General features: G+C 48.8%; 2 protein-coding genes across 4 annotated transcripts; both read left to right on the forward strand.

The window, feature by feature from the left end:
- The first annotated feature begins 1625 nt into the window (after window positions 1-1625).
- DNAJB1 (DnaJ heat shock protein family (Hsp40) member B1) lies at window positions 1626-5670 on the forward strand. Its single transcript, XM_069082909.1, has 3 exons — window positions 1626-1908; window positions 3163-3743; window positions 4187-5670. The coding sequence occupies exons 1-3, from the start codon at window positions 1698-1700 to the stop codon at window positions 4415-4417; spliced, it is 1023 nt and encodes a 340-aa protein (XP_068939010.1). The 5' UTR covers window positions 1626-1697; the 3' UTR covers window positions 4418-5670.
- A 7027-nt stretch (window positions 5671-12697) lies between these two features.
- On the forward strand, window positions 12698-23794 carry GIPC1 (GIPC PDZ domain containing family member 1). Of its 3 annotated transcripts, XM_069082913.1 has the most exons (8): window positions 12794-12927; window positions 16169-16264; window positions 16952-17271; window positions 19384-19569; window positions 19898-20078; window positions 22317-22429; window positions 22600-22681; window positions 22810-23794. In XM_069082913.1, exons 3-8 carry the CDS (start codon window positions 16984-16986, stop codon window positions 22959-22961), a joined length of 1002 nt encoding a protein of 333 aa, XP_068939014.1. In that variant the 5' UTR covers window positions 12794-12927; window positions 16169-16264; window positions 16952-16983; the 3' UTR covers window positions 22962-23794. The 3 variants fall into 3 exon arrangements, with proteins under 3 accessions (XP_068939013.1, XP_068939014.1, XP_068939015.1); XM_069082912.1 differs by lacking the exon at window positions 16169-16264 and having other exon boundaries at window positions 12698-12927; XM_069082914.1 differs by lacking the exons at window positions 16169-16264; window positions 16952-17271 and having other exon boundaries at window positions 12820-12927.
- The last annotated feature ends 1 nt before the right edge of the window (window position 23795 follows it).

Consider the following 23795-nt stretch of genomic DNA (forward strand, 5'->3'; position numbering starts at 1 on the left):
TCTGTCTCTCTCTCTCTCTCTCTCTCTCTCTCTCTCTCTCTCTCTCCCTCTCTCTCAGTCTCTGTTTCTGTCTCTGTCTCTCCCTCCCCCCTCCCCAATTCTAGCCAAATTCGACTACTTGATGATGTTCTCTTTATAGACATATCTACTTTCCTGCTTCTGCAACAAGTTGTCTTGAAGGCAAGAAATTCTGTCCTCTGTCACCTCTACATTTAAGAATCCCGGACTCCCTTCAGTCCTCAGCTTGAGTGCCCCTTCCCATAAAACATGTTTTCCTAATGTCCCCAGTTTATTATTACTTTGTACATATTTTGCATGTACTTCTCTACTTTATTCTCTTCCCCTCCCCCTCAATAGAAGGTAAGCTCCCGGAGGGCAGAGATTCTCTGTGTGCTTTTTTGGCACACAGTAAACTTAATAAGTAAACAGGCATTTATTAAATGCCTACTATGTGCCCGTCGCTATGTTAAATACTGGTGATACAAAGGCAGGCCTCTCTCTCAAGGAACTTACAGCCTAATGGGGAAGAGACAACATGCAAACAACTATATACAAAAAGCTATAATGCAGGATAAATTGTAGATAATAGAGGGAAGGTACTAGTAGTAAGGAGTATTGGGAAAGGCTTCCTGTAGAATATGGGATTTTAACTGAGACTTGAAAGAAGCCAGGAGAAACGAGGAAGGGAGAGTATTCTAGGCCTTGGGGACAGCCAGAGAAAATGACCTGAGCTGAGATGGAGAGTCGATATGGTTTAGTGGTTCAGGAGATGAAGTGTTTTCTTTCTAAATGGAAAGGTAAGGGAGGGGGTTAGGTTATGAAGGACTTTGAACGCCAGAGGATTTTCTATTTGATATTGAAAGTGATAGAGAGCCGAGGGATGTGACATGGTCAGATCTGAGCTTTAGGAAGGTCCCTTTTGCAGCTGAACTGAGTGAAGATGGACTGGATTGGGAACACTTTAGGCAGACAAACCCACCAGCCTGGTGCAACAGTCCAAGTGGTGGGCCTGCAGCAGGGCAGTGGCAGTGTCATAGGAGAGAAATGTAGAGCTAAACTGAATCCTATTAGGAAAAGCTACGAATTTGAAATAGATTACTCTTCCCTCTGCCATTTACTAGCTACTGCCTGTTAGGCAGAAACAAGCCCAGGATAAGTGCCTTCCCTTCTCCAAGCCTTAGTTTCTTTTTCTATTCAAGAGATAACTAGATCTCCAGTCTCTTTCAACTCTCTAAGACTGACCCAGGCAAAGGGGCGGGACCGCCTGGCCGAGGGGCGGGGCTTGCTCTAATCCCCAGGTGTGGGCAGGGCACCGAGGCGGTGTCTTCCACACCCTGGAAGAATAGAAATTCCAGGAGGGCGGGGCCGGAGGGGGGAGCTGGTTGGAGTATGTGGGGGTCCCAGAAGGCCTCGGGAGAAATGACTCGCGCCCGGTGGGGGCGGGGGCGTTGCACAAGGGAGGAGCAAAGAAGGCGGAGGAGTGGGTCTCGAGCCCGCAACCGTTGGCGATTCTACCCAGCCCCCAGGGTCACGTGTTGCAGTTCGGGCAACCAGGATTGGGCAGTGCGGCGCGAGGGGCGGAGCGGAAGGTTCTGGAGAGGGCTGGCGGGCTCTGGAAGCTTCCGCCGGGCGGGTATATAGCGTCCGGGCCGGGGCGGCGGCGGAGCCGTAGGGACGGCGGTGGGAGGGTGGGGGCCATGGGTAAGGATTACTACCAGACGCTGGGCCTGGCCCGGGGCGCCTCGGACGAAGAGATCAAGCGAGCCTACCGCCGGCAAGCGCTACGCTATCACCCGGACAAGAACAAGGAGCCCGGCGCCGAGGAGAAGTTCAAGGAGATCGCCGAGGCCTACGACGTGCTCAGCGACCCGCGCAAGAGGGACATCTTCGACCGCTACGGGGAGGAGGGTGAGTCTGGGGCCCGCGGGAGCGGGAGCAGGGTCAGCTGGGAGCGGCTCGGGCGACGCTGCAAGAGACCGCCCCCGGAAAACTAGGAGCCGCCGGGCCCTGGGGACGGCGCTTGCGGCGAGGCCAGGCTCCTCCGAGCCTGCGCCGTCAGCCCAGATCCTCCCGAGAGACGGGGAGCCTCTGACGTTTGCTCGCCCCCTGCCCGCCTCCGGGCCCCGATGTGGGTTTTGCAATCAAACAAGAGTTACTTTTTCCCTCCTCTTCCCCGGTGGGGCCGCTGGCCCCCGGCCCCCGTGCCCATTGGTTGCACTGCTCTGCATTCCGATTGGCAGCCTTTCGATGAGAGGTGGAGACCTGGCTGGCTCACCAGCTGGCTGTCATGTCCGTAGAATCTTCTAGCATGTTTGTTAGTCATTTCCCCACAGAAGTTAGACGGAGGCAGGGAGATGTCAGGTTTTACTGTGGGCCTTCCCCAGCCCTTGGGTGTGGGCTGAGGATCTACAAGTACGTTAGGCGGGGTTTACTTCTGTTCCTCCCCACTCCTTAGCAAACTTGTTTGATGACTTCCCTTAGTTCAATTCCCCTGGAGGATATATATTGGAAATGCACCTCGTATGCTTTCACATGAGACTATTACTGATGGCTTAAGCTAACTCCTGAATCCAGCAGTTAACCTGGGGACTTTTCCCTACTTATCCCAGTAAGAGAAAGATGCAGATGTCTTGGATGTGAAGCATATCACAGTCAGGAGATGCAGAGCTGGAGGATGCTCTGGCTAGTTGAACTGTGCTTTGAAAGAAGGGGGGAGGGGGTAATTTTTTTTTTTCCAGCTCTAGTAGAATCATTTTCCTAATAATTTTATAGACCTTAAAGGCATAGGGGGAAAACTATAAAATACTTATGTGGTAGTCAAGGCTCAAAAGGCATCAGGATTAAACATTCAGCCATTCTTTAAAAGGACTAACTATAAGTAACTGGAAGTTGCATATTTTGCCATTTAGAAAGAAGGTTCTTATAAAGAGTTCAGCAGAAGTCTTAGTATTTAAGCTAAACATTACTGGTCTCTCTGTCCTGAAATAAGATAGTTTCTAAATGGGAAAAACAGGAGTATAGAAAGTGGGGCAAAAAAACAGTGCTTTTTAATTCCCTAATGATGCCCAGTTCCTCTTTCCTTGGTTGGAGAAGAAGAGTTCTAGAGCAAGGAGAGCTGTTTTGTTTGGCCAACAATTAGAATTCTTATTTTTTCTTTTTCAGGATTGAAGGGTGGTAGCCCTAATAGTGGTAGTAGTACTGGTCCTAATGGTGCTTCCTTCAGCTACACTTTCCATGGGGACCCTCATGCCATGTTTGCTGAGTTCTTTGGTGGCCGAAACCCTTTTGACACCTTTTTTGGTCAACGAAACGGGGAAGAAGGCATGGACATTGATGACCCATTTTCTGGCTTCCCACTGGGCATGGGTGGCTTTACCAATATGAACTTTGCCCGACCCCGTCCAGCCCAGGAACACAGCCGCCGAAAACAGGATCCCCCAGTTACCCACGACCTCCGGGTCTCACTTGAGGAGATCTATAGTGGTTGTACCAAAAAGATGAAAATCTCCCACAAGCGACTTAACCCCGATGGGAAGAGCATCCGCAATGAGGACAAGATCCTGACCATTGAAGTGAAAAGAGGATGGAAAGAGGGGACCAAGATTACTTTCCCAAAAGAGGGGGACCAAACCTCAACCAACATTCCAGCTGACATTGTCTTTGTTTTAAAGGACAAACCACACAATATATTTAAGAGAGATGGGTCTGATGTGATTTACCCAGCAAGGATCACCCTTCGTGAGGTAAGGCAGGACCTGTATAGACAAACAACCATGGTTTGCATAGGATTCCGGGCTTTGTGACCTTAGAGATTTGTGGCCTGAAAGTGACCATCGGTAATGAAATTCAGGTCTTTAGATTCCAAGTTTAGTGTACTGTCTGTATATATTATGCTTCTTTACTGGAGACATAAACATCTCAGCACAGTTTAGAGAGGAATCACATGTTTTGATTACCCATATGTGATTAGTCATGCAGATCTGTACAAACAGTGCCACGCTTTCTGGAAACATTGTACAAGGGTTCATATAAGACAAGTTGAAGGGAAAACCTTAGCTTACTAGCCCCAGTAAAGAGTTAGCTATTGCTATGAAGTCAGTCTTTGTAAGCCCTAGAAGCCATCTTTAGAGAAGAATCCTTTCCCTCTTGGTTGTTCACCTATTTAATCATATGCCTTTGCTTTTAGGCCCTGTGTGGTTGTACAGTGAATGTCCCAACGCTGGATGGCAGGACCATACCCATAGTGTTCAAGGATGTCATCAGGCCTGGAATGAGGCGGAAGGTTCCTGGAGAAGGCCTTCCCCTCCCCAAAACACCAGAGAAACGTGGGGACCTCATTATTGAGTTTGAAGTGAATTTCCCTGACAGAATTCCCCAGTCTTCAAGAACCATCCTGGAGCAGATCCTGCCTATATAGCGATCTCTGCTCCCCAAGGACTGAACCAAGGACATTTCCAAAGCATAAGGTTTTCTGGACCATCTCCAACAGTTGTGGGCCCCCAGGGTGGGAGGGACCACAGAGAGTTTTCATATGCTGAATGTTTCCAGAGAATATATTACAATCTTTCAAAGTCTTGCATTAGGCTTCAGTGGTTTTTCAAACAATAGGTTCACAGGTAATGGGGTAATACACAAGCATTCCGAGGAATTTGACCCTCTTTAAATGGTGCCAGTATAACTAGCCTCCTCCCCCTTTCCCCAGGAATAATCCAAGTTTTCTGTCATCTCCAGCTCAGGCCCCTGAGCTGTATCAACTACTCCCATATACATGACTCCCTCCTTAGATGGAAAGCATAAGACCCACAATTGGACTCTGTTCCCTCCTTTAGATGGAAAGCATTAGACCCACAATTGGACTCTGCTGTTCTTTAGCAGTTTTGGCTCTTAGTGTTAGTTGATGTCTGCCTGGAGTATAGTCCTGGTTGCAAGACTATTTCTGCTCCTCATTGCTGTTTGTGGTGTTATTCATATGTATTTTATTCCAACTTTGTCTTCACGTGTCTCGTTTTTGCTTCCAAAAATAATTACATCCTCTCTTGCTGTCCCAGATTGAAACCTTATAATTTACCTCCGGATTTGCCTTGCTGGTATCCAAAAGCTAACAGAAAGGGAGAAATTGGGAGACTTGATTTGGATAACCAGTGGGGCATTTCTTTCTCTATTAGCCCATTCATAGACTGGGGTCCATTGTTTTTTCCTCTTGGTTCACCTGGGATGTACAGGATTTAGCATTGACCCTTTGAATCCCTTAACTCCTGACCCAAACTGAACAAATGGACTCTGGACTCTCTCAAAGGGATTCGTTCCTTTTGAATTTAGCACAGCCCTAGTTATAATCCCTTTTGATAAAAGGGTCTTTGCTTCTGATACAGGAGCACCATGGAACTTCTGTAAATAATTTTTGTATAAATCTGTATAAATTTGGTGTGCACTTAAAAAAAAAACCCAATGCATTACAGCTGCTGCTCTCTGTATGGGGCCATATTGGAATTAAAAATGAAATTTTTGGGGTTGTTTTTTTTGAAACAACTTTGTCATTTCCCTGGAAATGGGTCTGGTGCTCAGACCTGTAGATTTAATTGTAAGGTTGCTGCTGCAGACACAAGACCAAAGCATATGACTTGTCAAAATGTGCAGTACGTCAGGATTAAAGACTGATGCTAAACTATAGGAGAGCCTTCCCACGACTCTGTTTCAGGGGCATTCTAGATCTGGAGGGAGGGAACTGGAAGGGGTGGGAGGGGCTGGGGCACTATCCAGGGACAAGAGGAAGGGACCAGGGGGATTTCTCTTCTCAGAGCCTGATGAGATAACCTCTGCCTGGCTTTTCCAGGCATTCCTGAGGGGTTTGGATCTACCAACTACCCACTGTCCCCTTGGAAGGCTGGTGTACAGTTCAATCAAACATTAAAAACCAAGCAATTGGTTGAGAAGCAGTAGTTATTTGAGTTAACTAATGTCACTATGTTCCTAGTTCTACCTGGGGAATTTTCGCCCAGAGTAACCCTTCTGAAAAATTTTTAAAGTAGATTTTTTTTTTTAATCTCAAAATAAACGGTAAATTCCTGCTGTTTAGCTGGTCTAGGACTGACCTGAGATAGAATTTTTCTTTTGTCTCCTATCTGTTCCCCTCTAGTCCAACCCTGAAGCTGACCAGTAATTTTTTTGCATAACATCACTAACAGATGGTCATTAATATGACAAGCATTTGTCAAAACACCTGCCATGTGCTAAACCATGGGGATGCACAGTGTGTCCTCAAGGAGTTGACATACTGAAGGAGAACCTATGAATTCCTGAGGCCCATTGTTCACAAAACCAACAGTCTCCCTCCTAAAGACAAGTATCACTGCATGCATCAGTCCTAAGGTAACAGCCAGTAAGCTTTCACACTAAACCCTGGAGGAAATAGTGTCCAATAACCTCCATTTGAAATGAGTGAAATAGAAAAAGGGCTATGTTTAATGGCCAAGAGAGGTGACCTTGAAAGATCATCTAGGCCAGGGGTGGGGAACCTGTGCCCTGGAGGCCACATGTGGGCTAGGCCCTTGGTTGAAGCCTTTTGACTGAGTCTAAATTTTACAGAACAAATCCTTTTATTCATTTTTTGCTTTTTTGGAGGGGGGAAAGGCAGGGTAACTGGGGTTAAGTGACTTGGCCAAAGTCACAGGCTAGTGTTAGGTGTCTGAGGCCAGGTCTTCCTGACTCCATGGCCAGTGCTCGGATTCACTGTGCCACCTAGCTGCCCCAACAAATCCTTTTATTAAGGGGATTTGTTCTATGAGGTTTGGATTCAATCACAGGGCCAAACTTGAGGCTGCAGTTCCCCACTCTTGAATTAGATCAATCCCTCATTCTGCAAATTAGGTAACTAGATCAAAAAGGTGTGACTTCCTTGACAGAGGCCACACAGGGAGGGCTTTAAGGAATATTTTGTTGGGAGATGCAACATGTATTTTCCTCTGAGACTAAAATCCTTTCCAATCCCCTTCTCTATTCAAGTAACAGAGAGTGGAAGGTGATTTAAATAGAAGTATGGCATACTGGAAAGATGGCCAAACTTAGGAGAGACCTTGACATCTGGAACTTTGGGCTGTGTGACCATGGGCAAGTCCTGTAAACTGAGGGCTGCAGCACACCCTCTGTACCAGGCCTGCTTTGAGGGTCAGAGGAGACAACACTTGGCATACCTTGAAGTTCCTATAATTTATATCTGAATGGTTAGCAGAGGACTTTCCATGTATTGTCTCCCCCTTGAATGTTACAACAGTCCTCTAGGGTAGACAATACTAAATTCATTTTCAGATGAGGAAAAAAATTTGGAAAGATGAAGTTACTGACCCATGGTCAACCACTAGAGGCTCCAGATTTAAGATTGGAAGCCCTCTCTCTTCTGATGCCAGGTTACATGCTTTTTCTAGTTTGCTGTGCTATTACATCCAACATTAAGGCCCCAGAATCAGTTCATGTTTTCAAAGCACTTAATTCCTACCTTACTCTGTGAGGTGCAGGTAATGTTTCTGTGAGGATTCAAACCCAGGTCTCACAGTGCATCTGAATTCTGAGCTTGGTTCTAAAGCTGTAGTTAATACCTACCTGCCCAACTCACCAGGTTATGACAGAATGAAAATTGGATCAATGGAGCATTTATTAATCATTCACTATGTGCAGGCATTGTGTTAGGTATGAAGATTAAAATGAAACATTCTATGAAGATTAAAATGAAACAGTTTCTGTTCTTGGACTTAGATTTTATGGGATAGGATACAATATAGATTGATATTATACATTAGCTTAGGTTAGCTTTGCTACAGGTACCGCAAGCATATGGAAATCATGGAATGAAGCTGATTTGGAGCCAGAAGATAGAGGCTTAAACCCCAGCTTGGCTAGTTACTTTGTACAATTCTGAACAAGTCACAATGTAGTGTGGGCCTTCTTTTATTCCTACATACATAGGGGTTGGAATCAATGATTTTCCAGTGTCCTTTCAGATCTCTACATCTTACTCCTATCACTGTTTCGATTTCATTGCTATTACAGGTTCCCCTCTCAATGCCTCTATGATCCCTGTTCAGGGGACTGGTAAACTACTCATTCTCAAGGTTTACTTAGGGAAGCTCCTAGGAAAAGGGCCAGGTCAGGAGTCATAGACAGTTTTTAGAGTGGAAGAAAGCTGGTGCTCGTGTAAAGTAAGCTTGGAGGTTGGCTTTGAAAGGAATTCAGTGGCTGTGCTGTCAGCTGAGGGTGATAATGCCCTTTTCTGCTGAGCTTTGGGATTTAAAGCTAACCCCTCTGTGCCCCCAGTGATCTGGCCTGGGAACCAGCAGCTTAGAGAGCTCTCTTCTCTGCCTAGCCTCTGGTAGTGACTCTCCAAGTCAGGTTCAGGAAAGGTTTGGCCAGAGGCAGCCTGCATCTTGCTAGGTTTTCCCTCTCCCCACCCCTGCTTCTAGGTCTACATGCAAGTAGTTGATGATCTACAAAGACCCAGAATCATGGACTGTCAGCTGGAAGACACCTTCATACAGTCTCTAATAATAACAGCACAGGTTCCTATGGGGCTTTAAAATTTTTCCGAAGCACTTTCCATACATTAGCTCATTTCATAGATGAAACAAACTCAAAGAAATTAGGTTTGGGGAAGCTGCTAAGCTTCTGAAGCAGGATTCAAACCCAGGTCTTCCTCTAGGACTCCATCCATACTAAACAGTGCCTGTCATCCATCTAGGAAAATGCCTTAATCAAGTCAGTGCCAGACAATCAAAGAATTTAGAGCTGAAAGAGGCCAGTCCCCTCATTTAATAGATGGAAACTGAACGCCCCCCCCACTCCCAGAGTGATAAAGTGGCTTGATTAAAGTCAATTTGAACCTAAGTCTCCTGCTTGTCAATCCAGTGTTCTCTTCATTGCACAACATTTAAAAGAATCATCAATATTTAGAGCTAGTCATTTAAAGATATTCTCAAATTTCTCTTTCTTCTTTCTGTCTTCTCATGATTCACTTGCCCTCCACTCACTCTGCAATCCAGCCACACTACCCTACTCTCTCTACCTCACACAGTACTCTGCCTCCTGTTCCCATGACTTTGCATTGGCTGCCCCCTAATTCCTAGGATTCCCACCTTCCTGATCCCCCACTGCTTAGAATCTGTTTCTTCAAGACTCAGTGCAAAGGGGGCTCTTCTTGCCTCCCTCCCTCCTCTCAGCCCTGCTTAGTTACTAGAACCTTCCTCTATGATGATTTATTCAACCTGTTCTGTATGTATCTCACACATACCTGATCATTTACATGTAAACTTCAGAAAAGGGACTTCTTTTGCCTTTCTTAGCACAGGACCTGGTACACAGTGAGCTTCTAATAAATGCTGGTTGATTGATCTATCTGGTCCAACCCCCCCCCCCCCTCATCTTACAGGTGAGTAAACTGAGGAGGCCCAGAGAGGTTAGGGAATTTGCTTAGAATCACACGGCTAAAAAGAATGTCAAAAAGTGAAATCTGAAACCAAATCTTCTTCGAATGAATCCAGGCTCTTTCCACTGGACCCAAAGTCTCTAAGTCAGCCTGATTCCAAGTGAGGCTCTCACCTAGCTATTACCAAGGGCTATTTGAATGCCCCACCATCCCATCCCTTGAGCAGAGCTTGTGAACAAGCCCTGCTTGTTTCCTGAGCTTTGCTAGGCACCCATTTGCCTTTGGAGTCCATCTCTTTGACCAGGAAAAGGATCTGTCCTGAATCCCTGCCTCTGCTTCCGGCCTTTCTGCCTCAGGTTTCCTTTCCCAGCAGTGCCCCTACCCAACCCGATCCTGCTGGGCTGGTTGGGTGAGCTAGAGGCTGCACACGAACTCACGAAGGGTGCCATGAGCACTGGAGATGGTCATTTGGGCACATCAATGAATGACATCCTAGAATGGTGGGGAAGTGGAGAGGACGGGCAGATCAGAAGACCTACATTCAAATCCCACTTCTCTTAAGGGGCTACTTGTGTGATCTGCCCTCAGATCTCAGTTTTCTCATCTGTTAAATGAGGGGGTTGGAGAAGCTGATCTTTTAGTGCCTTTCCAACTCTAAATCCTAGGATCCCTGATGCTCCCTTCCCAGCCTGGTCCTTTCCCCTTCTTGATGAGCTGGTTTTCTCATTTCCTTCACACTCACCGGCACTCCCTGCCTCTCCCCTGGTGATGCTATAAAGTTGTTACTTTTAAACAAAGTATGTAGAGGTCATAAAATGATTGGATTTAGAAATGGGAAGGAGCCTTAGAGGTAAGATTGGATTGATTTATAGTCCAGGAGGGGGGAAAAAAAAAGCTGAGTTTGAATCTCAGTTGTGTTACATAAGCTCTGGGCTTTATTCCACCCATCCGTAAAATGGCAAGTTTGGACTAGGTCACAGGATAGTAAACTTGGTACGGGAAGGGATCTTGGGTTTACACTTCACAGAGAAAACTCAGAGAGGAGCAAGTCATCTAAAATCACCTAGCTAAGAAGGTGTGGCTCTGACTCCAAATCCAGACTTCTTTGCCACTGAATCCTACTTATTGCTTGGGGAAGTTTCAATTCCTTAGGAACAAGTGGCCCTTGCTAGCCCTGGTCTGTCTCCTGTTGCCCCTACTACCCCCTTTCTGCCTCCTTCCCTTCCAAACCCAGGTGGGAAATGGTGGAAAGAACACTCCATTTAGAATCAGAAGACTGGGCATTAAATTCTAGCTCTTCTTACTAACTGCCTGCTGGGGCAAGTCTGTCCTTTCTCCACCTCAGTTTCTTCCCCTATAAAATGAGAGGATTGGCCTCTGTGATCTCTACGGTTCCTTCTAACTCTAGATCCTGTGAGCACTGATTGAATGGAACAAGTCTGGGGTGCTGTGGAGGCCTCCTTAGAGTTCACCAACCCCAGAGTATTGTTAGCATTCACTATGACAACCAGTCACTCTAGTGGGATGGCAAGAGGCTTCTCCTGCCCCCCATCCCAGCAGGGAGTAGGGACAATAACTCTCTTGTCCCCGACTTCCTGATACACAAGATTGATCTGTTTGCCCTAAGGCGGTGGGGGTAGGAGATGTTGCCTTTTCTCCTCTGAATTTATTCTCTATTTTGCTCCATTTGTTAACTGTAACTCAGGTCCCTCAGTAATCAGTCTGTCTCTAGCAACTTGATCAGAAGGCAGCTTCCGGCCTTCCCTTCCCCCTGGGAACTGCAGGAATTAATTCTATCCTGAAGTAGGGAGGAAAGGGAATAAACACCACCCACCCTGCCTGTTTCCCAAGGGAGGCTGAGAGAACTACAATTCCCAGAATACCTATTACAAACTCACTCCTTTCCCACTTAGGTCTCAAGAAGTTATCTTCTAGGTCCCTGGAATGGATCATAGAATTCTCTGGGAACCAGAAGAAATTTTAGGGATTACTTAATCCAACTCTCATTTAACAGCAGAAGAAAGTCCCAAAGGAGATCTACTCCAAAGCTAGCATTTGACTCCAAATCCCGTTGTTGTTGTTTTTTTTCTGTTGTGCCCTATCCTTCCTTCAGATGTACCAGAATGATTCATAAAGTCTCATTTCCCCAGGGCTTTTGCATCTAAAACTCTATTCAGTGTTTTCTATTGGGCTATAGGAGAAGGATAGAGTCTCTGGGATAATGAATCTGTCTAACAATGGCTCCTATTTTAAAATTAAGACAGGGCTGGAGGGAAAGGTTAGGGAACAAACATTTATTAAGCGCCTCCATTTATTAAGCACAGTGTTAAGCTGTTTACAAATATTACCTCATTTGATCCTCACAATAACCCTGTGAGATCGATGCTATGAAGATTATCTTCATTTTACACTTGAGGAAACAGGCAGGCGCGGGTAAGTGACTTGCCCAGGGTTACACTGCTAAGTGTCTGATGATGGATTTGAATACTGGCTGTGAGGATGTTATTTTAGAAAAGCACAACATGGGGCACTAATCTTGGAAACAAAACAATAGCAATCAAAATTTAGCGACTTAAGGGTTGCGAAGAGGCATCGCTACGACATAGTGGCCTCGTGGCTCCTGGCACGTCACTTAAACTCTCTCTAGGCAGCTCCTTGGAACTCTGAAGTTCCAGAGGCCCTGCGGAGCTGCATTGGTAGAGGAATTTTCCCAGCCTGGGAGTTCCTTATAGTAACAATCACCGTCTTGGTTCTGACATTTACCTAGCGTCTTCTTCACTTCTGGAATCTCGGTTTCTTTACTGCAAGATAGGAAGCCTGATACTTGCCAGAATGGCTGCAAATGTTAAGGCGCTAGGGAAATGTAAGGTGTGCTTATTCTTATTTAGAGGGGCGACTCTCCGCAGCTGGATTTGCAAGAGTAATGCATGGTCACTAGTGTGTGGGCCCCTGCTCTTCCTGTCCCAGCACTCCCTTCTCTCTCCGGGGTCCGCGCCCTCATCTCCACCCTCAGCGACTAGATTCCCGTCCTGTGGATACCAGCCTCCAGACACCCTTTTGACTGACACGCAGGGTGCAGCACGTGGTTCTGCCACCCCAGGTTCTGATTGGTGGCACGCCCCCTTTCCATTTTTGTGATTGGCTCAGAGTTTTAGGTCTCTGCTCTTGAGTATTCCCTTCTCCCTCCATGCATCATTTTAAGTGGTACGGTCCATCGCTACTTGGGCAGATAGGACTGGTCCACTCTTACAGGGAGCGGGGGACGGTGGGGTGGGGTGGATGAAGAAGAGGCTGGACGAGGCGGAGGGATCCCTCTGGAATGTGTCCGCCGACTCCACCCCGACTCTGTAACAGCGTTGATTGGTCCAGAGGCCCGAGAGATGGTCGGCGATTGGTCGGCCTCGGGAATCGGCCCCGCCCCTCTCTTGGGCGCCGCATAGGGGAGAGGGAGACCCCGGCAGCGGCCGGCTGGAGTTCGCGGAGGGACTATCCTCTCGCGGAGGCGGCGGCCGCAGGTGAGTGCCCCCTGGGGGCCGGACCTCGGCACTCTGGGGGTCGGGCGCGACAGCGGGTCTCAAACGCTCGGGGACAGGGATGCCCACAAACCCCCACGGGGCATGGAGACCCGGGGCGGGGGAGGAGCTCAAACACGCGCGGACGAGAGGGGCCGGGGCGGCGGGGGTCCCGCGAAGTGGGTTGGAGGGGTCAGACATGGGGGTCGTGGGGAGGGACCTGACCAATGCAGGGACACAGATATCCTTGAGGTGGGGACCCAGACCTGCGCAGGCAGACTGGGACCCGGACAAGAGAGGACGTGAGTGGGGACAGGCCCACGGACACGGAAGCGTAAGGGGGTGGGGACCTAATGCACTGAGCACCGGACAGACCGGGGCACGGGGACACAGCAGCCACGAAGGTGGGCACCTGGAGTGACTGCGATCGCCAGGGACATTCGGGAAGGGATAGATGATGGGACCGTGGGGCATGTCCCAGTGTGAAATGTGGACGTACTGTGGGAATGGGCACAAAGAGCCCTAGGCCTAGAGCGCATCTGGGTACACATTCCCAAAGATCGGGCAGCCACAGATGGCCGAGTGGCCGGGTGACTCGGAACCCTGGAGGGGGCCAGTCTGGGGGGGAGGGGGCGCGAAAGAGACCCTGAGGGGAGGGGCCTGTGGAGTGGGTGTTCTGGGACAGATGCTATAGGAGCCTGAACCTCGAGGTCGAGGCCCAGGCTGGCTTTACAGACCCACAGGGAGGGGGTCAAGGAGACAGTGCTAGGCTACCAGGAGGGGAGCCCCCAAATCCAGCCTTTCTGCCCCCCCCTCCCCCACGTATCCCCGCTAAGACTTCCTTGAACCTGGAGGATTTTTCTTCTCCAGACTGGACCGATGATGTTAAGGAGAAAGAATTTTGTTGTGGTTCTCAGGAGTTTCCCCCCAGAACTGGGTGCATTGGGGAGAAAAGTATCCCCAGCCCAGGGTGGAGAGGTGTGGCTGTGCTTGCTCAGCTCCTCCCCTTGAAACTCCTGTGCCTGCCCTCTGTGACTCAGGACTCCGGCTTTCTCATGCTCATATTGTTCCTGCTGGGTGGGGTGGGCACCTGCTCCAGGTCTCACCACCTCCACCTAATCTGTTGTTTTAGGCAGGTTGCTGGGCACTGACTCCCAGAGAAGGGATCCCCTGGGATTTCCCTACCCCTCCACCCATCCCAAACTCAGAAGTCTCATTTAGAACAACCTATGAAGGCCTTGAATTTGGAGTTGGAGAGACCTGTCTTTGAAACTGACTCTTGCTGTTTATGAGCTGTGTTGAGAATCACTCTCCTTCTCTAGAACTCAGTTTCTTCCTTTGTAAAATAGATATAATGCTAATTGTACTATCTCAAGGCTGTTTTAAGGGAAATGCTTTGTTAACCCTGAACCTGAGAGGGGGTGAGGTAGTTCCCTGGAGACCCAAGTATCCTGGGTCTTGGGAGAACAGTTTGGAGGTGAGAGGTAGGGGGATGTTTAAAGTGCTTGAGTCTCATCTCTGCTGAATAGGGCAGGCGTCTAGCCAGCATTCTCTCCCCAGGAAACACCCAGTAGCCGGTTTGGTTTGTCTGGCTGAATCAGCACTGCCTGGCCCTCCCTCATTCCATCTAGAACAACGCCCAGATGAAATGGGGAGCCAGAGTGGCATACTCTCCTCTCTTACCCTAGCCCATTGCCCTGTGAGCCTACAGAAACCCCTTCCTCCCCAAATCTTTTTCTCTTTAACTTGCATTTTATCATGCTATAAGGTTTACACAGTACTTCCTTTTCTTACCTGAGGTGGGCAGGATATTATTGTACCTGTTTCACTGGTGAGGAAATTGAGGCTCATCTAGGCTGAAGAGACTTCACATGGGCACACAGCCAATAAAAATCAAGTTTCATGGTGTCTCCGGGTCTTCCTAGTTAAGAGTGTGGGAATCTGGAGTTCTTGCCTCCCAGCTGCCCTAAATCCACCCCCCATCCCCCAAAACTTTAGTGTATGCTTACCAAGTTCTGTATTTCAGCAAATACAAGCTCCTTTCCTAACATCTAGAATGCCTCTCTCCTCTCTCCCTTAACCACTGGGCTCCCTATGCCTGGGAGAAAGGGAAATGAAAACTTATAAATATGGGAGGGAGGAGGGAGAGATACTCCCACTGGTCTGTGAGAGTCTAGGCTGAAGGTTCTGCCAGAATACAACAGGGCCATATGTTCAGCTCTGAGTAAGGAAGAGGGAGATGAACAAGGTCCTGGGCCTGCGCTTACACAGTTCACATTCTCATTGAGGAGACAAAATATTATACATTTACTATTTATGAGTTAGTCAGCCTTATACTAGGCACAACGGAGGGAAACCAGACACTACCCTCAGAGCTCACAAGCTGGTTAGAAGAGGCTTCCCTATAGTGAGCTCCCTCAGGGCCATCACTGCTACTGATTCCCATATCTCCCCATCAGTGCCTGGCATCAAGGCTCTCAGTAATGGATTGATGGATGAATCAATGAATTAAGAATCATTTAATTTCAGTTCAATTCAGAGATTTATCAAGTGCTTTCCACATGTAGGAGAGTACTGTGCTGGGTATCAGGGCTACAAGGAAAGGTATAATGTAGATCCTAGTATCACTCTCATTCTAGCCTTCTGCTGCTTCCCTCCATGAACACTTAGCACACAGTAGGCAGTATATAAATGCTTCTTCTGCCTACCCTAGAATCCTCTGCTTCCCCCACTCATATGTGTTCTGACTCAGACTATTCAAGCCCAGCCTAAATGTTACATCCTCCAGAAAGACTTCCCTGATCCTGGGAATAACCTTTTTCCTTGTACCTCCCTTAGTACCCTTTCTTTGTTTTCCTGCATCTCTGATTTACTTTGGCATACATATGTTAATTGTTTATTGTACTTAATCTTTGTGCCTTATCTTCCTACTAGACCATAAACTTTGTGAGAGAAAGAGCTAAGTCTGATTGAAACTTTGCATCTTCCCAGCACCTAACATTGTACAATCACAAACTAGGCACTTAATAGATGTTTACTCTAAATTGAATTGAACTGAGGCTTCATTTATTTTAAAACAACATCAATTCAAGAAATCAGCATTAGGCTCCTAATATATACAAATTAGTGTGCATACAAAGATAATAAGACACACACCCTGGTGTCAGCAGATTTTTAATCCTGAGATTGTAGATTTTGAGTCTGAAGGACCCTAGCTTGTCTAGTACAACTTCCTTTTTTACAGATGAGGAGAGTGAGGCACAGAGAATCTGAGAAGAGCTTTCCTAGCTGTTTAGCCTGGAGAAGTGACTTCTCTGAGGACTCACAGGTAGTGTCAGAGGTGAGACTCAAGCCCATGACCTGCAGCTTCAAACCAAGCACTCATCCCACTCTACCACATTGCCTCATGGGCAATTAGAGCACACAAGTCACTGATATGAGGGAGAGTTTGTGGTAAGTGCGGACAAGGGGTCTCCAGGCAAAGGCTTAGGAGAAATGTGAGTCCAGGGAAATCACTTTCAGCTTCGGGAGTTAGGACTTGGGCAGGGAGCAGCATTGGTGGTGGGATCTTGAATGAAACCATTTCAACAGATTCAACTGGGCTGTCATGAGGGACAATGTGAACAGATACCTAGAGGAAGGGCAGGACAAGGTGAGGACTGGGGGTAGAAGCATCAGTTTTGGCTGGGACACTGAGCAACGATCCCAGGTGATCACTAAGCAGTGAGAGGACAGGGAAGATCCTATGGGCCCAGGGCTTCAGTGTCCCTGAGGTCCCTGAGGGATCCTTCCTGGAGCACAAGACTCATGAGATGAGAACCTGAGAGCTGGAGGAGACCAGGGGAGTCCTACCTCCTCATGTAGGTGAGGAAAAGACAGTGCCTGAAGTCACACAAGCAGTAAGCTGTGGTTTCAAAGCCAGGTCCTTAGACTCTAATCCATGGCTTCTTCTACACCATTGAACTGCCTGGCCTTGAATTTAGCTTAAAAGGACACCCTGGACAGTCTGCCTTTTTGCCATCCACAGATCTCCTGGGAGCCTCCCCTCTATCACCTCCCATGCCTCTGGGACTTGGCCGTCGAAAGAAAGCGCCACCCCTGGTGGAAAATGAGGAGGCAGAGCCTGGGCGGGGTGGGCTGGGTGTGGGGGAATCTGGGCCCCTAGGTGGGAGTGGGGGAGGGGGGCCCCATGTGGGTCTACCTCCCCCACCCCCATCTCTTCGGCCCCGACTGGTGTTCCACACCCAGCTGGCCCATGGAAGCCCGACAGGTCGAATTGAAGGCTTCACAAATGTGAAGGAATTGTACGGCAAGATTGCTGAGGCCTTCCGCCTGCCCCCTGCTGAGGTATGGCTGCCAGGAGCTGGGTCCCTGACCTAGATGTAGGACAGGGTAGGTGGGATGAAGGTGTAATGGGGAGGCGGTGCTGGGACACCAAACAGTGGGCTGGAGGGAAGGTCAGAAGGTGGGGGGGGAGGCAGGGGGTCCTGGATCCTGGACCACGGGAAAGCTGCTTGCCAAGGTCACAGATCCCAGAATTTCAGAGTTGGGAGTACCTTCAATAACCATCTAGTCCAACTGACACCTGCAAAAGAAAAGTGACCCCCACTACAGTGTGCCAACAGATGGTCATGCACTCTCTGCTTGAAGAGTAACCAGACCTGAACACAAAACCCCAGGTGTGGTCTCAGTAGAGCAGAGCAGGTCTATCACTTGATTCCTGGAATCTCTCTGTCTCTTAATATTGCCCACCAAAACCCCCAGCTCTTTCAAACAAGCTGCTGTCTAATCAAATCCCGCCCCATCGTGTACTTGTGCACCTGATTTTTTATACCTGTGTGTAAGACTTTACATTTATCCCTATTAAATTTCATCTTATTTGATTCGGCCCGATTTTCTATCCTGTCAAGATCTTTTGGGATTTTGAATCCATCATCTTGCAATCCATCCTAGCTTTATGTCATTTCCATGTTTCATTGGGACATAATCATCTTTGCCCTTATCCTCTAATCATTGATCCAAATCCTAAACATCCCAGGGCCAAGCACAGATTCATTAGGACACTCCAGTGGAGATGTCCTTCCGAGCTAACTCGATCAAATACTTAAATAGCTCCCTTCAGCAATGCAGATCTCAACCCAGCCTGTGCTGTTCTCACCCTGCCTTTCCATAAGTTCACCCCAAGGCATCCACCCAGTGAGCCGGAGACACGTGGAGTAGGGGCTGTGCACATGTCATTGCCCTCACCCTGTGAGCCGCCTAGCTTTTTTTCCTATCATCCCTTTCCCTGGTGACCCATTTTACTCCTGTTCTTGGATGTTCTTCATTGGTTATATACTGCAGCCTCATCCATGGGTCTGTCATTCTCCTCTGTGATCTTTTCAGTTCTTCTGAGACAATTGTATTCCATATCTTGCATCCATATAACAACACTGTTAGAAAATGAGTATTCAGGGGTGGCTAGGTGGCTCGGTGAATAGAGTGCCAGCCCTGGAGTCAGGAGGACCTGAGTTCAAATCTCAGACACTTAACACAAAACTAGCCATGTGACTTTGGGCAAGACGCTTAACCCAAATTGCCCTACCTTCCCCCTCCAAAAAAAAAAAAATAGAAAAGAAAATGGGTGTTCAAAAGATGGGCTTTTTATTTCTAAAAGTAGCTTGGGGTCATTTGCAGTTTCCTGAAGGCATTCCAATAGGCTTTCCTCCTGTTTTAATTCAGAGCCCAGGGCCTATTTGAACTGTCCCAGATATACATATGGATAGCTACATTCTGTAGGTGATCCATCCACTTATATGTTATAATCAGCACAATAGACAGTCTTCGTCCACTTGGTCTTAACTGTGTAGATGTTCAGACCAAACTCCTAATATTGAATCCCTCATGGCTACGACTTGGTTCTGGCCATTCAGCTAGTTCCAGATCCAACGAATTTTAATGTTGCCTGACCCACATTTTCCTTCCTTTTCCACAAGAATAGCATAAAGTATTTCATCCATTGGTTTGCTACAATCTAAAGTAAACTGTATTTATAAGGAATCTCTTGATCTTCCACTTTAATAACCCCACCCAAAGGAACTAAGGTGACTGCTGCTTCCTTTTTCTTCATAGTATGTTCTAACAGGGAGGCAGAAGAAATGCTAGCCCCAAAAGTAACCTCCTGTAATCAGGGGTTGGAGATGGGAGTTGTGGGTGTGTCTGCATCTTGAGACAGTATCCAGATGTTGGGGATCCTCCTGAGGAGGGTCTACAAGACTAGAGAACCACTTCCCTGGGTATTAGGATCTAGAGGGAAGAGTCTTCCTGGGATATGAACATTTAAACCCACATACTACTCTGTCAGTCAGAGAGATCTGCTGGCATCTCACTACCCCCAGGGATAAGGTTTGCCCTGAGGGCTAGAGTTGGTGGGCTGGATACTGGTCCTTTGCCTATCCTCAGGCCAGCTTTTCCTCCCAGGTAATGTTTTGCACTCTCAACACACACAAAGTGGACATGGAGAAGCTGCTTGGAGGCCAGATAGGGCTGGAGGACTTCATCTTTGCTCATGTCAAAGGCCAGCGCAAGGAGGTGGAAGTGTTCAAGTCAGAGGAGGCCCTGGGGCTGACCATCACCGACAACGGGGCAGGCTATGCCTTCATCAAGGTACTGGGGGGAAGGGGAAGGGGAGGGGACATAACAGAAGGAACACTGGAGTTGGAGTTAGAAGACCTCAGTTCACCCAGTTCTAACAGGTTTTAACTGTGTGACCTTGGCCAAATCCTTTGACTTCTAGGATCCCCAGTTTCCTCACTTGTCAAATAAAGGGGAAAATGGGGACTGTCCAATCCTTGCCCAGATGCAAAGCATCAAAGCCATGCATTCACACACACACACACACACACACACACACACACACACACACTCTCCTGTGGCAGCTGGCTCAGAGTGATGAAAGCCTATGGTTCCAAGCTGGATGTGTCTCCATCCACAGCGGATCAAGGAGGGGAGTGTCATTGACCGGATCCAAGTGATCAGTGTGGGTGACATGATAGAATCCATCAATGGGCAGAACCTACTGGGCTGCCGGCACTATGAGGTGGCCAAGATGCTCAAGGACCTGCCAAGAGGCCGAACCTTCACCCTCAAGCTCACAGAGCCCCGGAAGGCCTTTGGTGAGTAGCAAGAGTCTGGAGGCACAGGGTCCACAGAAGAGGGTGGCACTGGGAAGTGGGCTGGATCTGGAGGAGGAAGGGTCTATTAAATGTGAGAACTGAGATGAGAAAGTAGCCTAGGCTTCCTGCCCAGATTGGGGAGACTAGGAATCTATCTAATCTGAAGTATAGATGCCCAGGGACACTGGGAGAGGCAAGGGGCAACCCCCCACCTTCTGGAATCTTCCACCAGGGTGGGTTGAGATCCTTTTCTCCTGTGTCTCCCATTCCCAGAAGCCAACAGGTGTTCCCCTGCCTTTGTATTCAGGCCATAGAGGGAGCTCCCTACTAGGGAAGAGGCCCAGGACTAATGGGTTGGCTTTCCTGAAGGCTGTGCAGGCACCAGCCTGTGACCCACCCCCTTGGGCCTGGGGGAAGCTTTCCTCCTGGCTTCTACATCATATGACCTTCCCCCTAGTACTGGTCTCAGGTGGCAGCACTTGCCACCCCCTGGCATGTTTCTGTTCTGGCAATCTCTGTGGCAACCCAGTTCCCACCTTATCTATTAACTCTTTGTTAATTCCCCCAGCTTTGTCCCCCTGCCCAACCAAACTTCTGTCTCTTTCCCCCATGTCCTTTCCTATACTCAACCTCTACAATCTTTATTTTTTTCCCTAGTCTCAAGGCCTCCCCCACCCCATTCAAATCCACTAAACTTCCCCATGTTTCCTTACCTAAAAAATCTCCCTAAGGCCCCTTCTTATAGTCTCCCTACCCCAGAGCCCCTCCCTTTCTTCCAGATTCACACCAATTCCTTTCACAGTACTTAGCACCCTCCAACCTCCCCCTATTTAACCCTGCCCCAATCATTCTTCCTTCATACTCAAGACTTCCTAAACCCTTGAGGTCCCCACCTCCAGGCTCCAGGGCACAGGGAGCCCCTGCTGGGGATGCTTGGCCGACCATAACTGATGCCATCTCCAGCCCCCCTGCGTTTGGCTCTGCTGCCTCTCAGGAATGGGATTAGAGCCCTGGGCCAAAATGGGGGAAGGGGGAGAGGGCAGGCATTATTCAGCTGCTTCCTTGACACAGGCTGAGATGTTGGAGGCTAGATAGGGGCCAGAAAGGCTGCTCCCCCATATTGGAATGGAGAGAGAGAAGTAAGGCATCCTATTCTCTCTGTACTTCACTGCTCTAGGATCTGGCCTTGGGGTGCAGCCCAGGGTTGGGCTGGAGGTGCTACTGAAGGAACCAGATGGCTTATTTCCCCACTCCCCTGGAGTTCTGGCAGTTACTCCCCTTTTTAGTTGCTCAGCTCTCTCTTAGGAGTAAAGGCTTCAGAGCTGGACGAGGCCTTTGGGAATATCCTCTCCAGTACCTTTTATTTCATAGAAAAAAAAAAAACTGAGGCCCAGAAGGAGGAGATAGTTGCCCAAAGTACTAGTCAGAATTTGAACCTAGGCCCTCCAGATCCAGTGCTTTATCTACTCCACTCTAGACTGAACCCTGAACACCAGACTTCAAGGCCTTCATTTCCTATCCCTTCTCCTTCCAACAAACTGCATCAGCCTTTCCCAGCTGCAGAACTTCTGACCCCAGCTGACTCTTACCCTCCCCCTCATCACACTGTCCCTTCTCCAGCCCCTAGTGGAATGCCTGGATTCTGTCCCAGTCTTGGGAGGGGGTTGCAAGGGAGGAAGGGTCAGGGGCCAGGACACATCTGAGAGCAGTTTGAGGCAGTTGAGAGTCTTGTGTCAGAGAATTGAGTTTTAATCCTGCCTAGGCCACTTACATGTTTGTTGCCTTAGGCAAGTCATTTTCCTTTGATAAATTCCCACATCACCAACTACATCAACCCCAAATGAAAGGTCCTATTCTGCTCTGAGTCCTGTGACCTTAAGTAGAAACACTTTTGTCCCCGTTAGAGTTGGGTCCTAGGAGCTCCCATTCCAGTGGGGCTCAGTGAGAGAAGCAAGATGGGGTAATGGAAAGAACTCTATTTTGGTGTCCAAAGACCTGGCTTTGAATGTAAGCCCTGTGACTCATTAGGCTTTGAGGGCATGACTTTACTATTCTAAGCCTTACTGTCCTCATCTGTGAAATGGGGGTGTTGGACTTAGTGATTGATGCCTAGGGTCCTATCAAGTTCTCAAACTCTCTGAGGAAGGTCAAGGTCCATGGATGAGAGGGGATATTTGGACCCAGGGTAGGAGGGGCAAAGGGAATGTCAGGTACTGACACCCTCCTTGCCTATCTCAGACATGATCAGTCAGAGGTCAGCAGGGGCCCGGCCTGGCTCAGGACCTCAACTTGGCACTGGCAGGGGGACCCTTCGCCTCCGTTCTCGGGGTCCAGCAACAGTGGAGGAACTGGTAAGTGGTCATGCTGCTGGCCCTGTGTTCCCTCCCCTGCCTTTTGTTCCCTGGCCCCAGCTCGCCCCCTGCCTGTTTTGAAGTATCTTATATATATGGATCCTATCCATAGGAAGTGATTAATGCAGATTGAGTTGAATTTAATGTTCTCTCTCCTCCACCCCTACCAGCCTTCAGCATTCGAGGAGAAGGCCATCGAGAAGGTGGATGACCTGCTAGAGAGTTACATGGGCATCCGGGACACTGAGCTGGGTGAGCTTCTTTGGACAGGGGTGTAGGGCTTGGAGGTGGGGGGAGCTGGACTGGGCGCTTCCAGGGGGTTGGGCAGGAGTTAGGAGCAGGGGATCTGGGCTGCTGACCCCACTCTTTCCTTTGAGCAGCTGCCACCATGGTAGAGCTGGGCAGGGACAAGCGGAACCCGGATGAGTTGGCAGAGGCTTTAGACGAACGGCTAGGTGATTTTGCCTTCCCTGACGAGTTTGTCTTCGATGTGTGGGGAGCGATCGGAGATGCCAAAGTTGGACGCTACTAGGACTCAGATTGGACGGACTCCGAGGAAATGTGGGACAGAGTTAACATGAGCCAGGGCCGTGGGGCCTTGGGAGCAAAAAGTCTGGGAGACCAGACACCTGGGCCCATCCCAGCACCATCATTGCTGTTTAGGGGAGAGAGCACTGAAGAGGTCTTTGTCTGGGGGCTCAGAGAGAGGGGGAGGAGGGGTCAGAGAGAAGAGCTGAGCCAAGGATCCAGGCCTCCAGGCCCTCACCACCATTACCACCACTGGAATCCAACACTCCCCACACAGCCAGAGTAGGAGGGAGAAGGCCTGACCCTCAATGCTCTCCATCCAATCGGTACAGCCCCTCCTTCCCTCAGCCTGGCTGGGGTCCCCAGAGAGTCCCCCTCCTCCCCTTCCCACCTACCTCAGTGTCTAGATTGGGGGAGGGAGAGCTGGTAAGCCTCCCCCTTCTTCCCGCCTCTACTTTTCCACATCAGCTGCCAAACTGGCCCCACTCCCCTCCCTGGGGCACCCAGCTTTGTTTCAGGGGGGAGGCTTTGACCTCTCCTGGTTTCCCTGACGTAGGAGAGGGGAGTGGCAACCAGGCAGCCACTATCCCCCCTCTCCCGTTCTCACTCCAGCAACTGCAATAAGGTCACCATCACCACTATGAGACTCCCCAGACCTCTTACCTCTGTATTTGAACTTGACTGCTGTGAACCCATCCCCTGTCCTAGGACTGACTTCCTTTAGGTGTCCCCATGGGTCCCCAACTGCCCTCACTGACTCTGAGGGAGTGGGACAGGCCTTGATTGGGGGGTTTTATATTTGAGTTGTCTTTAACATAAAGAGATCTCTTGAGTGGAG

This window comes from Petaurus breviceps, unplaced genomic scaffold (genome assembly GCF_028583685.1).
Source record: "Petaurus breviceps papuanus isolate PSGF00001 unplaced genomic scaffold, PetGlider_PUasm1.0 172, whole genome shotgun sequence".
In the NCBI taxonomy this organism is placed as follows: Eukaryota; Metazoa; Chordata; class Mammalia; order Diprotodontia; family Petauridae; genus Petaurus; species Petaurus breviceps.